The sequence below is a fragment of the Dipodomys merriami genome, unplaced genomic scaffold (genome assembly GCF_024711535.1).
Source record: "Dipodomys merriami isolate MVZ:Mamm:240054 unplaced genomic scaffold, mDipMer1.0.p SCAF_31, whole genome shotgun sequence".
In the NCBI taxonomy this organism is placed as follows: domain Eukaryota; kingdom Metazoa; phylum Chordata; class Mammalia; order Rodentia; family Heteromyidae; genus Dipodomys; species Dipodomys merriami.
This window is the reverse complement of record NW_027204604.1, coordinates 2,629,428-2,645,504: the sequence shown is the minus strand read 5'-3', so window position 1 is coordinate 2,645,504 and position 16,077 is coordinate 2,629,428. Positions and strand designations below refer to the sequence as shown.

General features: G+C 37.7%; 1 protein-coding gene across 1 annotated transcript in view; it reads right to left on the bottom strand.

The window, feature by feature from the left end:
• Positions 1-16,077, bottom strand: part of Ush2a (usherin) — a 640,266-nt gene that overhangs the window by 526,160 nt on the left and 98,029 nt on the right. Inside the window, exon 11 of the mRNA XM_070041435.1 lies at positions 941-1,136. Coding sequence (XP_069897536.1) covers positions 941-1,136 — 196 coding nt within the window. The remainder of the gene's footprint in view (positions 1-940; positions 1,137-16,077) is intronic.

Here is a 16,077-nt window from a genome sequence, read left to right as displayed (position 1 = left end):
AAGCTAATACCTGAATGACAATAGAAAGGCAAAGGTCTTTTTTAAACTTCCTGTAGGAACTAAGAACTGTTCAGTTCCAATACAGGATTCATTTTATCAGGGAACTTTCCTCTCATAATATTCTCATATATCAAAATTTCAAAGTGCATTATGTACACAGTGCATTTTGGGCACTTGATAAATTTTGTCCTTATGTGGCGGTGGTTCCCCTCAAAAATGTTGGATGTAATAAATTGCTATAATCAAATCTAATTTCTGAAAAATACCTGTGGGAGTAACAAACAAAAAAGCACGTCTTACATTAAAAAAATGATAAATAACACCAAAGGTAGCTGTTTATTATAATCAGCTTGGTACTGAATTACAAAATTAAAATTAGGTGGCCCTTTATAACTAACCCTAGCAATATACACCATCTATGGAAATATGTTGACTTATTTTGCATTTCATAGGAACAGTTCAAAGAAATATAATAGAAAAAAATGGAAAGATTTATCACAAAGGGCTCCGTAGCACAGATTATTTTGAAAAAAAATCCATTTATTTTGGTATATTAAGGAAACCAGCATAGAAATGATTTGCTTAGAACTCATTAAGTGTAAAACATTTTGAAAAAGCGTTAATTTTCTAAAAGAAACATCTATGCAGTAAGCAAATTATATTTTTCTATGACTTATTAGTGTAAGGCCATGTGAACTAATGCATCTACAGAATAAAGAAACTTCTAAAGGGTTGATTAAACTAAGCTTCAAGCTGCAGCTTGATAGAATTATTAATTTAATCATTTTTAGACAGCTAATTTCATCCAAATTGTTTCCTTTTTTTTGTAGCCTGCCTTGAGCAAGGAAATTTGCTTTACAGCTCAGTTAAGAAATCAAATAGAGAGTTTTATTCCAGTTCGAAATAGAGATGTGACTGTAAACTTTTGCATTACACATACCAATAACGTTTGCTTTACACTTGCACTGGCCTGAATTTGGGTGACAGGTAATATCTCCATCCACTGTCCCAGAGGCATTGCAGTTACAGGAGCTGCAACCATCAGGATCCAACTCTTGTAGATTGTAGAATCCATTCTGGCACTGATTGCACTCTCTGCCAGACACATGTCTCTTACAATTACACTGGCCTCCAATCTAGAGAAGATACAACATTTTGTAGAATGATGAACATATCTATTTTTAGATAATTTGCTCATTAGGTACAAGACGGGAAGGAGGGAGGGAAAAAAAACTTGAAATGTTAAATAGACAAGAAGGTAATAAGGTATTTTTCCTCCTGACACAAAACACGAGGAGCTCCAGCAGGGTGAAAATTTAGAACAGAATGGAAATAAAGCCAAGAATTCAATAGGAGATGACTAAAAGGGAAATGGGGGAATTAAGCATTTAGGCACTATATAAAGAAATCAAAATATAGACATAGAGAGTCTGAAAATAGAAAAAATCAGTTAATTTAGTCCTTATGATTCTACCTCTCTGCTTTCTCTCCCTTCTCATTTACTACATCCTAGATCCTAGGTCCAATATTGTTTAAAACTTCCTGCCAGATGTTTAATATAGAATATTACTATGATAATACAGTCCTATCATTGTGTGAATAGAATTTGAAGTTCTTTGTTAATAGTATTAATTTATGCCTGCTGAGAATCACCCTGATATATTTTTTTCACACATCATTCCCTTTTTTAGGAATATATCAGTGTATTTTAGGTAGTTATAGTATTATCCCACATTAGATATATTTATCTGGTTTTTATAACAGTAAGTAATATAAGACGTTATTTTTTGGAGCATTTTCATGCCAAAAAGCTGAATCTGTACTTTTTCTTGTTGAGCTGCTGAAGACTGTGTGTGTGTGTATGTGTTTGTGTGTATGTGTGTGCACATGTGTAATAATAGGATTGTCCTACTGTTGAGCCATACTTCCAAAGTTTTTTATACTCATTATTTTGAGATCAGTTCTTGCTTTTTGCTTGGGCATTTGGGCCCATGATCCTTTTATTCCCCAAAGTAGCTGTAATAATAGACATCACCATACCCAGCTTCTTACATTGAAATAGAACATTTTCTTTTTTGGCTAGGCTGGCCTCCAATTGTGATCCTTCCAATTTCCACCTCTAGAGTATTTAAGAATACATACTCTGAGGCCCCTGGTAGGCTGACAAGCAGCTGTGTTGAGAAGGGTAATTCCTAAAACACACAGTGTTTATCTACTACTTTCATAGATAATACTAAATTGGTTAGAAGAAGGTAAGAGTTAGACCCCCCCCCTTACATAGGGCAGATGTATATGCATTGTAGAATAAAGACAAGAAGTTCAATGCTATTGCAGCATTTTAACACAGAGATGTGTCTTCAGACCTCAATTCTCAGTTCACGGTCGCCCCTTCTCCCATTTCCTTTCTGTTGAAGTGCATCCAGCTCTTCATTTTCTGTGTGTGCTTATGCTGTTGTTGCTCTGGCCCTGGGGTTTCACGGTCTTCCTCCACCTTTAAATCTAGCCTGGTCCTTTGCTACTTGAGCCACTTGAGCTCTTTTTGCTGTTTTGTGTTCAGTAGATCTGAAAAGTATGTGTATGCTCAGCTGATGTGGGGCCAAGCGCTCTGTGAACCTCAATTAGGTAAAGTTGGCTGATATTGTCATTCAGGTCTATATACTGAATAGTTTTCTGCCTTTTTTTTTTTACTGCATATTAAGATGGGGTACTACTGAAATTATTGCCTATAATGGTGAATTTTCTTTTTATTTCTCCTTTCTCTTTTATCAGTTTGTTTAGCATATAGGAAGTTGTTTGGTTTGGTTTATGTTAATCATTGGTCTTGGCTACTGATTAAATTATCCTTTTGCAATACAAACTTGACTTCTTTCTGCTATGTAATGTTGTGTTGTGGCTATCTGTGTTTTCTGATCAGTAGTAGTTGCATATATATCTATTGGTTTTCTTTTCTTTTAACCTATGAGTGCCTTAAATTTGAAATATATTCCTTACAGCCCATTTATGAGGACTTACTTTTTGAATAATGATCTTCTAGTCTTCGAATTTATACTAGAATATTTAAAATATGTAACTTTAACATGATGATAGATTAGGCTTAAGTCTTGCAATTTTCTTTCTATCTGGTCTATCGGTTTGGGATTTCACTTTCTATCCTTGCTATCATAATAGGATAGTTCTTTGTTTTACTTTCATTTTGATGGTTTCTTCTACATATTTATTTCAGTCCTCTTTTAACAGATGAACTACATGCACAGGATAAAAAGCTTTCAAATGGTTTTATTTGCTCTTTTCTTCTCTTTTAACTATTGTGATGGCATTGTCATTTATTCTACATTTAACTAAAATGTTTTTTCTATTTAAACTCAAGTTTTTTAAGGTGAATCAAATGATCAGAAAACTATCTTATATATTTACTAACGTAACTGACATTTTTTGGAGTTCTCTATTTCTCTGTACAGATTTCCATCTCCATCTGGAATTATCTTATGTTTTGCTAAGATTTCAAAACAAAACAAAACAAACCCGTAAAACATTGTGATAGTGAAGATCTGCTTGTGAGAAAGTTGTTAATTTTCTCTGTTGCAAAGCTTTTCTGTTTTCATATGACTTTAATCTCAGGATATCTTACTAGACATAAAATTCTAAGTACTTCATTCATTTCTTCCTATATTTTAAAAAGCATTTCCACTGTTTTCTTGTATTTTTTCTCCATATTGTTATAAACATCAAATAGCTGCACAAATGGGATTTCATTTTGACAAGTCCATATATACATACAATGTACCTTGATCAAATCACTCTTCTCATACCCTTCCAAATCAAACCCAATAATCTTCATTGTTGTGTTTTCACCTGCTTACATAGAGTATTTTGACTGATTTCATCCTTCTTTAATCTCTCTGTTCCTATTCTTTGACAGAAAATCTGTGGTCAGTCTTACGGTTTTCCCTCTACCTGTAATGTTCAGTTATTGCATACTTGATACTAAAGAAAAAAGTGATCACTAGTTTCGAGTAACTCAATTCTGATGTGTCTATTGTAATTTTCTTTTCTTTTTTTTTCCTCTCAGCATCTCATAGTACAGGAAGAAGGGAAAAGGAATGAAAACCACAACAAAGGGTTGTAACTGTGTATGTGTGTGTATGTGAGTTTGATACTGTGTGTGTGTGTGTGTGTGTGTTCTCAAGGGAGAGGATATAGACACTGACTAAACTTGGCCATTATGTGAAAATGATTCATTTGCTAGGCATAGTTTTCTTATGCCCGTAATTCTAGTTACTTAAGAGGCTGAGATCTGAGGCTCATAGCTCAAAGTCAGCCAAGGCAGGAAAAACCATGAGATTCTTTTTTCAACTAACCAGGAAAAAGCTAGAAATGGAGTTGTGGCTCAAGAAATAAAGCACCATCTTGGGGGTGAGGGTGGGAACCAGAAGGTACAACAGAGACTTTTTGGGAGAATTTGACTTTTGGAGGACATTTCAGAGTCCACAACTGTCCTATGCTGGGGAAGAGTCTTCATGGACCAGTTTCCACCCAACTCAATTTTTCATCTCTTTCAATTTTCAAATCAAATGTTATGCATTCAGTGACATGTATCTTCGCTATATTACCTACAATTTAAAAATTAAAATTCCCTTTCTCCAAATGATACTCTCTGTACCTTTTACCAGGTCTGATTTTTCCTTGTCACTTAATGTAGTAAAGAAATTTTACTTATTTTACATGTATTTTTTATTAGCTTTCCCATCTCCTTCCCAAGCCCTGTTCCTTACTATGCGGGCTCTATCTACCGTGACAGAAGCTGAAGTCATTATAAAAATGCACTGATCTTAATTCTGCAGAAGACACCAAACCTTAGAGAGATGAAGGTACTTATTAGAAGCCAGGCAGTGACCGCCTCCACTTCCAAACTCACACTCATACAGCACTATGTTAAACTCACTATGCCTGATAAGGCTACACAATCCAGTAAGTTACCCATCCAATAGTAGCAATATGTAGAGTGCTAGATACATAAAACGTTAACGTCCTGGCCTCTACCAGGAATTGAGAACAAGTAGAAAAAAATCAGTCAAGCTCTTTGGTTATTACTTTGCAAATTTCTCTAAACACTGACACGCACCAACGGTTGTTCCACACTATTCCTTGACCATATCCACCAACTCTCCAACTTGGAACCATAGAGCAAAAGTCCATGATGTATGTCCAGTAGGTAGCAATGGTGAATATCCACACTTGGGTAACAATTGTCACAATCAGTTTGGCAGAAATATTATTACAACTGATTAGAAGATCTTATAATTACGCTACTCCGCTTTCTCATCCATCCTCTACATTCACAGACAGAACTGAGAAGCCGTACATGATTTCTTGTGTGCATGTGTAAGAAAATAGTACTGTGTTTAAAGAAAAGGTAAAGCATGCTTTTAAGATTGATGGGACGAAGTATTTGTGTGATCTGCCATGATGCTCTAAGTAATATAAAGCAATTCTTTAAGACAGCATAAATCTATGTCTTTGTAAGCATTCATTTGGCTGGTAGTAGAGAAAAATCTAATGTTCTACAGATGACATCTGAAAGTAACTCACTAAAAGCCAATGAGGTAATGCTGCTGTTGTGAAACCAAGAATTTGAAAAGCAAACTCAAAAATTTAAGAATGGGAAGTCTGCCCTGGAAACCAAATTGAATTTGGAGGTTCTTTTTGAACAACAACAACAAAAAATATGAATAGGTGGGGGGAAGTGAAATGGTTGAACCAATAAATGCCTTTTTAGCACATTCATTTATGGAGATAACATCTTGGACTTTTATTGAAACCCTTTAATTCTTATTCTTCCCTGTCAGAAGAATTCAACCTGCCATTCAACAAATGTTTGGTCATACGCCATCACATGATATGTCCTTTATGGGTTTTTATAAAATCATACTACCCTAGTAATATCTCCCAGTTTTTACCATTCTCTTCCTTCAGAATTGTCATCATTTACTCAGCTATTTTATAGAGAAGAAAGTCGATGACTCTTTCCTCTTCCTAGAACCATTGAGTCAAAAGCCAACAAATTAATTTTCATCTACCCTTAATTCTGACAGTGATATGATGTAGGTTCCCAAAGGAGACAAGGTGAGAGAAAAGAACTGGGATGAAGCAAAGATGTTTTCTGCAAAAAAATCAAAATAAACTCAATGATAAAATTGAGTAAAATGTTAGTAGCCATTGGGTTATGACCAAGTATCAGAAATTCCAAGGAATGTGTTGAAGCACAAACTTCCTTAATGAGTAGTGGATTGTTACAAATGCCTTCGGCAAACTTGGTACACCATGGTATTACCCCTGTGCACAAAGCCAGCTCATATTAGCTCCTAACTGCCCAACCAAGAACGTCTAAATTCTGTGATGAGGCTTCAACATGCTTCAATATGCTCCTTCAATGCCACAAAGCATTTCCAATGCCACCTCAGGCATAGCACCAGAGTTTTTTGTTTGTTTGTTTGTTTATTGTGTTTACAAGGAAGCCTGGGTGGCAGAAATCTGGCTGGAAATCTGCTTCTGAGATTTTTTTTTCTTGTAGCTATTTTGGATGGCTACTAAGTTAACATAAGTCCGTTGTTTTAAACACAAGCACTGTTGTATGGCTTTGTAAACAATGGCTGGAAGAAGAGCAGGCTGACTGGGGATGGGGACAGGTGAGCAATCACGTTTCTATTGCCCAAACAGCATGGTGTTGCCTACAAATGACAGTAATTTCACTACTTTCATAAAGTTTATGACTTGTTTTTTATCTTGGTCCACATCTGACCTCTGCTACAATTGTGAATAGAAGTTGTACCAGGAAATATCCTTCCTTTGTTCTTGATCTCAGGGGGGCAATATTTAATATTTATTTTTGAGTGTGTTGTCAGCTGCGGATTGTGAAGCAGACACCCTCTTCAGGTTGAAGAAGTTCTCTTCTATTTTGAATATTTTCTATTTTCTTCAGCCTTGGTTAAGATAATGCCACAGGGTTCTTATGCTAAATCATTTAGTTTATTATACTGTGATCCAAATGATTTTTAAGCAGTAAACTAAATTGCATCCACAGTTACATTGTGGTACATAATTAATAATATAATAATGTAATTTATCTATATTGATATGGGCTTTTCCTTGATACCTTGGCTATGAGATTAGAATTAGGCAGCCCTCACAAAATGAAATGAGAAGTATATAGCATACACTTTGTTGATTTCCTAACTGAATTAATGTGAGATCAATATTATTTACTCCTGTAAAATACTGGAGAATCTACCCATGAAATCTTCACAACCTGAGATATTACTTTAAAATGTATTTTTGTTTGTTTGTTTTTTTGGTCAGTCATGGGGCTTGAACTCTGGGCTTGCATCCCTGTGCTCTTCAGCTCAAGGCAAGTGCTCTACCACTTGGGCCACAACTCCACTTCCAGTTTTTTAGTGGTTTACTGGAGATGAGTCTCACAGGGGGCTGGGAAGGTGGCTCAGTGGTAGAGTGCTTGCCTTGCATGCCTGAGGCCCTGGGTTCGATTCCTCAGCACCACATAAGCAAAAAGAAAAAAGCCAGAAATGGTGCTGTGGCTCAAGTGGTAGAGTGCTAGCCTTGAGCTGAAGAGCTGAGGGACAGTGCCCAGGCCCAGAGCTCAGGCCCCACGACTGGACCAAAAAAAAAAGTCTGACAGTGTTTCCTGCCCTGGCTTACTTTGAACCATGATCCTCAGCTCTCAGCCTCCTGAGTAGCTAGGATGACAGGTGTGAGCCACCGGCACCCGGCTTAAAATGTAATTTAAAAAATCTAAATAGAGGAATTTACTTTTTATTACCATTAAAATCCACGTTAATGTTCCATATACATCTACATATTGTGCTTTGTGTTAATCTGCCTATTTCATTCAGTATGCCAAATTATTTTCAAATAGTTATTTATGATGTAAAATGCGTATTTTCTTCTCTTTGTAGTAATCAGTTAACCAACCATGGAGCTTGTTTATTTTCACTATCATTAGATCAATTTCTGTTTGACTAAACTTTTTAAATTATATATTTTTCTTTGAGTTATTTTGCATTTAGTGTGTTCTTTTTTCTGTTTCCTATCAACTATCCTGCTCCAAAAGCAGTCAGATTCTCAAATGCCCGGTCCTTGCTTGTTGAGATATTTTTCTATTCATCCTACTTGTGTTTATTCTACTTGTGTTTATACTCCTAGATTCAGGAATCTCAATTCAGCTGGACATGGTATGCATGTCTGTAATTCCAGAAGGCTGGAGATGGAAGATCTTGAGTTCAAAGCCAACCTGGGCTACATACGTGGTCCCAGGCTAGCCTGCATTCTGGGATGCATAACAAAACCCTGTCTGAAATATAAGAGAGGGAGGAAGGTGGTAGAAGAAGAAAAAGGGTGAGAAAAGAAGGAGAAGGGAAAAGAGAAAGAGAGAGGGAGGGAGGGAGGGAAAAAGAGATGGAGACCTGATTTAAATTCGCAGGGAAGAGCTGGGGCTGGACTCAGTTTAGAAAAATGTTATATGGGTAGTGTTCAATGTTGTACAGAATAATATAGAAGTAGATGAAGGGACAGGCATTGATTAAGATTGAAAAAGAGGAAAAGTGGGAGGGGGCTAAAATGTAGGAAGATAACAAAAAGGATTAGGAGCTGTGGTTTTTCCATATAGTCTATAAGTTTGTTTTTCCAATGGGCGTTCCATGTAGTCTATAAATTTGTTAGGCAAAACATGAGGAACAAGTTCTGGAGAACAATGAGACCAAGGTCACATGGAGAAGGTCTTCTTCTCTATTTAACTTTTACGACTGGTGATGGATACTTAATGAGGAGAAGAACACTTCGGGATGCGTGATGATATGCATGGCACCTGATCTGGCGTGGCTTGGGAGAGGACTTCAGGGCAGCTGGTATCCCAGTAGATGTGATCAGAAAAGAGCCAGTGGTGACCACCCAGGTGTCGCCATGTTTTAAAGATGCCACCACATCTCACGCCAGCATCGCTGACCTAGGACCATGCTTCCAACTCGCAAAACCTCGGGAGACTCATTTAAACCACAGCCAAGCCATGTGACCACAGATTTTTTTTTAAAGATCTTCCTAAATCCCAACATGAAAAGACATAACTACATAACTGTATCTTCCCAAAGAAGGCATGAACATCATGTCTAATAAACAAAGTGATTGTTGTTTGTGAGAGAAGCCAGTGGGAACAACCCACCCACGGTCACATGATCCTCATAGTACCAGTGCGAGAATGAGCATTGAGACTAGCCAGATACCATGTGACTGGAAGAGTTGTACAGTGACAACTGAAGAAAACAGAGAGGGCTCACTTGCATGAGCTGCCAAGCTTGATTATGTTGGGTAGACATGCATGGCCAGGCCAATGCAGAAGGAGCCATTGAGAGAGGGGAGGAATATAGCCACTCTGAAATTGGGCTGCATTTGACAAGGAAAGCATTGGCAATGGACGCATCAACTCCTCGCAGAGCTCACTGAATGACAATCACAGTTTTCACTCCAGGAAAGTTGAATGCAACAGTTCTGGTTGTTTTGCTTATTTGTTCTTACATAAATGTTCATTAGCATAGTGTCTGGCATATAGCTGAACCCTTACCATATTTATTAAGTGAATGAATTATTTAAAATTGTCATATCACTGAAATCTGTCTGAGAGTCACCATCAAATGTAAGATTATAGAAATCACAATTTCTGCTCACTATGATAAGGAGTTAGTTATGGGTTCTAGAATAGCCTTTGAAACTGATCTCAAATTGTTTTACATTTAAGTTTTCAAAAATATTCATTCATAGATTTTTTTTAAGATATTTGTCTCCAATGTACATGATTTTTAATTTTTTTGAGGAAATACATAGATTTGAACTCAGAAACTTGGACATGATTTGAAAGTATTCTACCACTTGATCCATGCCTCCCACACTTACATAACATTTTTAAATACTGAAAAGAATCTGGGCACATAAATCTACATTCAACAAGTTCATAGTACTCAGAAGAGTTTTGATTATACACAACCAAGTAGCTTAGACCAAAATTATTAAAATGTCAATCATGGAAATTTCCAATTCATAATGTTCTTTCTGGGATCCTTATGAACACTAGCATCCAGAAACTAATACCTTAGGTACTGGCCATTTATTCTGCCTTAATCATGTCAATCCATTCTTAGGTAGTGAGTCTTAGTCCTTCATCTTCTAGCTTTACATTGAATTATCTGTAAGTGTCTCATTAAGCCTTTCTAAGCTGGGCCAATATTTGAGTATTTAGATCACTAAATATCAATACAGAAATACTAGAAATAGATTTATTTCAACAATGCTTACATTTTTGTGAAATCACTAGACATTTGTACCTGTAATAATGTATTTAAGGAAAACCTGTCCATGTGTGCTTGTTTGCACAGGGTTTTCTACATGCTAAGAGCTTGTGCTGTCCTGGAAAATAGAAAATTTCTATATATTTCCATTATATGTCTCATGACTTCTTCCTTTAACATCTGCCTCTCTAGAGAAGAAAAGCCCACATTCACATAAGAGGCTACCTCCTAAAGGTACTCCTTCGACTTCAAAAATAAATAAATGCATCTGCAGTCAGGTCTGCCACATATAAATGTCACAAGTTGGAGAATGCCGGGTGAATAATGTACATCATAATACTTGTTTCCATTTAAGTGTTTTGTGATACTGCTGTTTATCATCTTGCTCAGCTGTCGAAAATACTCATTTGAGAAGAAAAGCTTCTACATTGGTGTGAAACCAGGATGCCTTTTCTCTTCTGTTCCACAAAGCCTTGTCATTTGTCAGGCTGGTATATTTCTCACAGTTCCTTCTCCTTCTAAGCTGCATTTTGGAGAAACTGCTTTCCAACCTTTGGCACCATGATCTCTAAGGAATGTGCAAAAGGTAAATTGTGAAGCTTGCTCAAATAAAGCCGTGTTAGGTCATGATATGTTTTGAGAAGGCGGGGCACGGATGGTGGGGGAATATGTGTACACACTGGTCCTGAGGCTTCAATTCAGGGCCTCATATACTCATGGCTTTTTTGCTCAAGGCTGATGCTCTACCACTTGAGCTGTGCTTCTACTTTTGTCTTTGTGCTGGTTAATGGGAGATAAGAGTCTCAGGGACTTTCCTGTCCTGGCTGGTTTTAATTAGTTGAGATTATAAAGAAATAGGCAAATTAGGATTTTTTTAAGTACCTTTATAACTGATTCTATTTTCTTATAATTCATACGATAATAAGCTAACCGGGCACTGGTGGCTCGTGCCTGTAATCCTAGCTACTCAAGAGGCTGAGATCTGGGGATCGCAGTTCATAGCCAACCTGGGCAAGAAAGTCCATGAGACTATCTCCAGTTAAGCACCAGAAAACTGTAAGTGGTACCGTGGCTCAAGTGGTAGAGTGCTAGCCTTGAGCTAAAGAGCTGAGGGACAGCACCAGGCCCAGAGTTCAAGCCCCACAACTGACAAAAAATTTTTTAAAATAATAAGCTAAATCCTCATTCAGTGTCCAGAAACATATATATATATATATATATAATAGGTTTTAATATCAACCAAGTCTTCATTTGAGAGTTGCATTATGTCCAGTTGTCACTGATATATATGCACATGATTTTCTAATTATTTAACATTTTTTAAATTAAGAATTTAATTGATTGGAATTGGTGTAATTAATAGGAGTCAGCACATGCATAGTCAAATAGGTGTGTTTCCTTCTTACTGTTAGGTAGTATAAATAAACATCCAATTTATCTATCTTCTGTAGAGTGTGCTTATGTCAAAGAGATTAAGCAAGGCGAAGGGATTTAGATGCTAGATGTTATCGCTATGTTTCCAGCTACAGGTTGAACTTGGGCTTTCAAATTAACATCAGTTCAATAGTTTTCCCTTCTTCAGCATTATTTGTGTCATCTTGGAGGAATTACATCCTTCCATGAGGTTCAATGCCCTTGATGGGTAAAGCAATATGATAGGTAAATTAACAATTACTTCATCTGCTTTGGTAGGACGGAATTAATTGACATGCTCGGCATAATTCTTTATAGATGCCAAGTATAAAACAAACCTTACAGACTTGTTTCTGTACTCTTGAATTTTTATTAACCTGCTAGTCTGTCATATACACTTCAAAATGTGATGCTAATACCCTTGACACAGAAACAAGAGCATATATCAATGTGAAAGCCACAGACTTGGGGCCACTAGGAGCCTGAGACACCCATGACTCACTCAGTCTCCCTGTTCGAGGAGATTACTTGCCTCTGGAAATGATGACTGTCTAGGTTTGGCAGGACAGAGAGGAGAAGACCTATTTATCCTGTTTCTGAACAACTCAACTTTTACCATAAAATACATATAAAGGGTCACTATGATATAAGGGCACACATCTCATTTGATTACGTATATACCTCCTTAAACAATGTTTTACTTTTTAATTATAACCCCCAAGAACCCAAATGGAGCCTACAGTGATCATTCATGTTGAAAGTATTAAAATGCTTGTATTTTGAAACTGCCTTCAAATCTATGATCCACGAGTATCCTGTGTGCAACTGTTTTCATGGCTCCTTGGTCCCATCCCCACCACTCCCCTGGAAGAGAGAAGAGGGGCCAGTGACAATTTTTCTCATCTTCTTGTCCTGGAAGCCTCTTTTACACACATCTATGAACTAATCTTTTCACCTTGTGCACAATCAGCTGCTCCTCCCATACCTAATTTTCTTACTGATTTTATATATATATATATATATATATATATATATATATATATATAGTGATGACATACGACTCCACAGGGGCCTCTGTCCATCTTAGCAAGTCTACCCTCAAGAAGACACCACTGCCAGCATGAACTGTTTGGTAGGCTTCAGACACTAAGAAAGGAACTGTATTCTCTAGGTCTTCATTGGCCAGAAGTTCCTTTGCTGTGCACATAGAAGAGAATGTCACATGGGAATATTAAGCAGAGTGGACAGGCTCCCTACCAAGACCCATTCCCCTCATTCCATAGTCTGCATTCTTTATAACTTGGAAATAGCTACACAGCCAAGGCCTATATTATTTTGCTACACCACTCGTAACTTGCATGGCCATATGTCTCATTATCTAGACCAGAAGAGATGTCTGCCTCTATTGGGCCAGGGATTTTAAGAAATGAAAGTTGCTTCTTCATCTTGCCTTCTCCTTTGCTAGCATAAGGCGAAGCAGGCCACAAAAGGAGATAAGTTTCCCTGATGACATGTAGGAGAGCCAGCAAGCGGCTCGGAACATCTACCTTGAAGAGGTTGTGTGAGCAAAACATAGATTTCTATAGTGCTCGTTTCCTTAGACGTTTTCGGGTTTGTTTGTTACATGTTTGGCCTGTGCTAACTAGTATTGCAGCCCAAGCAACGGGCCTTGTTTCACACTATCTTACAATTACTAGTTCAATCAATTCTTCTTATAGCCGGCCGCTAGCCAATGGCACTGTCAATGCCATTAATCACTATTGAATCTAGCCTTAAATGCCTGACATGTTATTATCTGGCCGATTTGTATACCCTGGCCCTTGGGATGAGCTAATTCCCAATAAAATGCTAGAGCTGACCAACCTGGGAATTCAACCTCACTTGGGGCTTAAGAACTGAACTTCACTTTTGCCTTCATCTAGCTTTTGCTTCCAGGAATCTTACCACAACCTTGATTTAGATTTTTCTCTCAACACTCTCTTCTACCTCAAGCTCAGATTCCTTTTTGCCTTCTTTTCCCACTCCCATTTATATCTTAAGTCTTTTATACTTATCCTTGTGAACCTGACCATCTATGTTCTCAGGCTAGGTCCTTTGAGACCCTGTGACTTGTGCCCAGAACTTTGGTTGTAGGTAAGTGGTGGGCAAACTCTTCGGTTTTCATTTCCTTGTCATCCTAATACATACACTCAATATTCACAGATCATACTATTCAGGGTCAAGTTCCTGAGAAGAGGACATGATTATATCAATTAAGAACAAAAAGTCAGAAGTGGAAGTATGGCCCAAGTAATAGAGTAGGATCCTTGAGAAAAATAAAAGCCAAGGGACAGCACAAGGCTGAGTTCAAGCCGCAGCACAAATGCACATGTATACACACACACACACACACACACACACACACACACACACATACACACACACTTAAGAAGTATGTTTCTGGAAAATCTACCTGGTCAGACTTATGGACAAGTGGTAAATAATGGCAAACACATCATTCTGAGCAGATAAGACAGTACTGATAAGATTGTAGGAAACAGTACATTATATAGAGAAAATAGATGCTATTTAAGTTTCTAATGTATTTGTTTGAAAACTGTCATCCTGGCAGAATATTCAGATATCAAGAATAGGGTTACTATTATGGTCCCTACTGTGGTTCCTTATGGTTTCATCTTCTAGGACTCAGACCTGAAAATACTTTCAGCATCGATGCCTTCTATTTCTATTGCCTCCTCCTCCTCCTCCTCCTCCTCCTCCTCCTCCTCCTCCTCCTCCTCCTCCTCCTCCGCCTCCTCCGCCTCCTCCTCCTCCTCCTCCTCCTCCTCTTCCTCTTCCTCCTTCAACATCTCGTAATGATGTCTCTTTGTTCTGGAGCTATTATAGACATTTACATTTATATACTTTTATTTACTGTTTTATATTTCCACTTTTTTAAAAAATAGCTTAGGTTAGACCCTTTAACATTGAAAAAAGAATACAGAGATGAGAAAAACATTTTCTTTTAAGATGTGATCCAGAGAACAGGGCAGAGAGGCCACACATCTTATTGAGTGCTACAGGTTTACCCAAGTATACCCACTTTCCTATATTTGTATACATAATAAAATACATCTTCCTCTATCTCATATCTATATCCATCTCCTTGGTTACTACAAAGGACTCTATAAACTGAGCATGGCAGTGCATCATGCCTGTAATCCCATGACTTGAAGAAGAATTTGAGGCCAGTTTGGCCTATGTAGTAGTAGCCTGACCTGCACAATAAGATTTTATCCCAATAGGAAGATAGGAACAGATAGATAGACAGACAGACAGACAGACAGATGAATCGTATTACCGACCTACTGACCCACCAACCTGGGAAACTGTTAACCAATGCAGACTTTCAGTCATCATCCTTAGACATCCTGAATCAGAAAATGCAATTAAAACCATTCTTAGAGGCTAGGCTCTAATGGCTCACACCTATAATCTTAGCTACACAGGAGGCTAAGATCTAAGTATCCCAGTTCAAAGCCAGCCTGGGCCATGAAAATCTGTGAGAATCTAATTTCTGCTAAATTACCAAAACTCCAGAAGTAAAACTGTGGCCCAACTGGTAAAGCTTTTAGCCTTGAGCCAAAGAAACTCAAGGACAATACCAAGGACAAGCCCTGAGTTCAAACCCCAGACAGACAGGAAAACAATAATTCCTGGGATATTTGCTTATGCATTAAAAGTTTGAATAGCTCTGATTGACTTCCTGCATCCTCATTGTTATGACTCTCCCCATTGCTGTAGTTTAAAAGAAGATTACAACAAAGTTGGAGGCAGAGAAAATGGCAGAGTTGGGGACTGCAGGAGAGCAGTGTCCCTTGATCAGGCAAAGAGAAAGGATAGCCAGCCTCTAGCTTAGGACACATGAAACATAATGCATTCACTGGGTCCAAGAACGCAAGAAGTATCCATGTGCTTCAGGCTTTCACTTGTAATTCTGTCTATTCAGAAAGGTAAGATCCAGAGGTTGGTGATTCAAGGCATACATGGACAGAAATTCGCGAGATTCCATTTTCAAAATCATCAGTAAAGTGCAGGGCCAGAGGCATGGCTCAAGTTGTAGGGCATCAGCCAAGCAAACAGCAGGCTCTGAGCTCAAATCCTGGTACTTCCAAAGAGGAGGAAGAGGAAATGCAATGTCATCCTTGGAACTCATACTGTATGTAACTTTGAACTTTGCTGTGCATAAGACAATTAGACTTCTCTATGTTCCATAAACTATCATCATTTTCTGGACCTGATGAAAGTATGGAAAGCTCTCCCTTCAGAAATAACA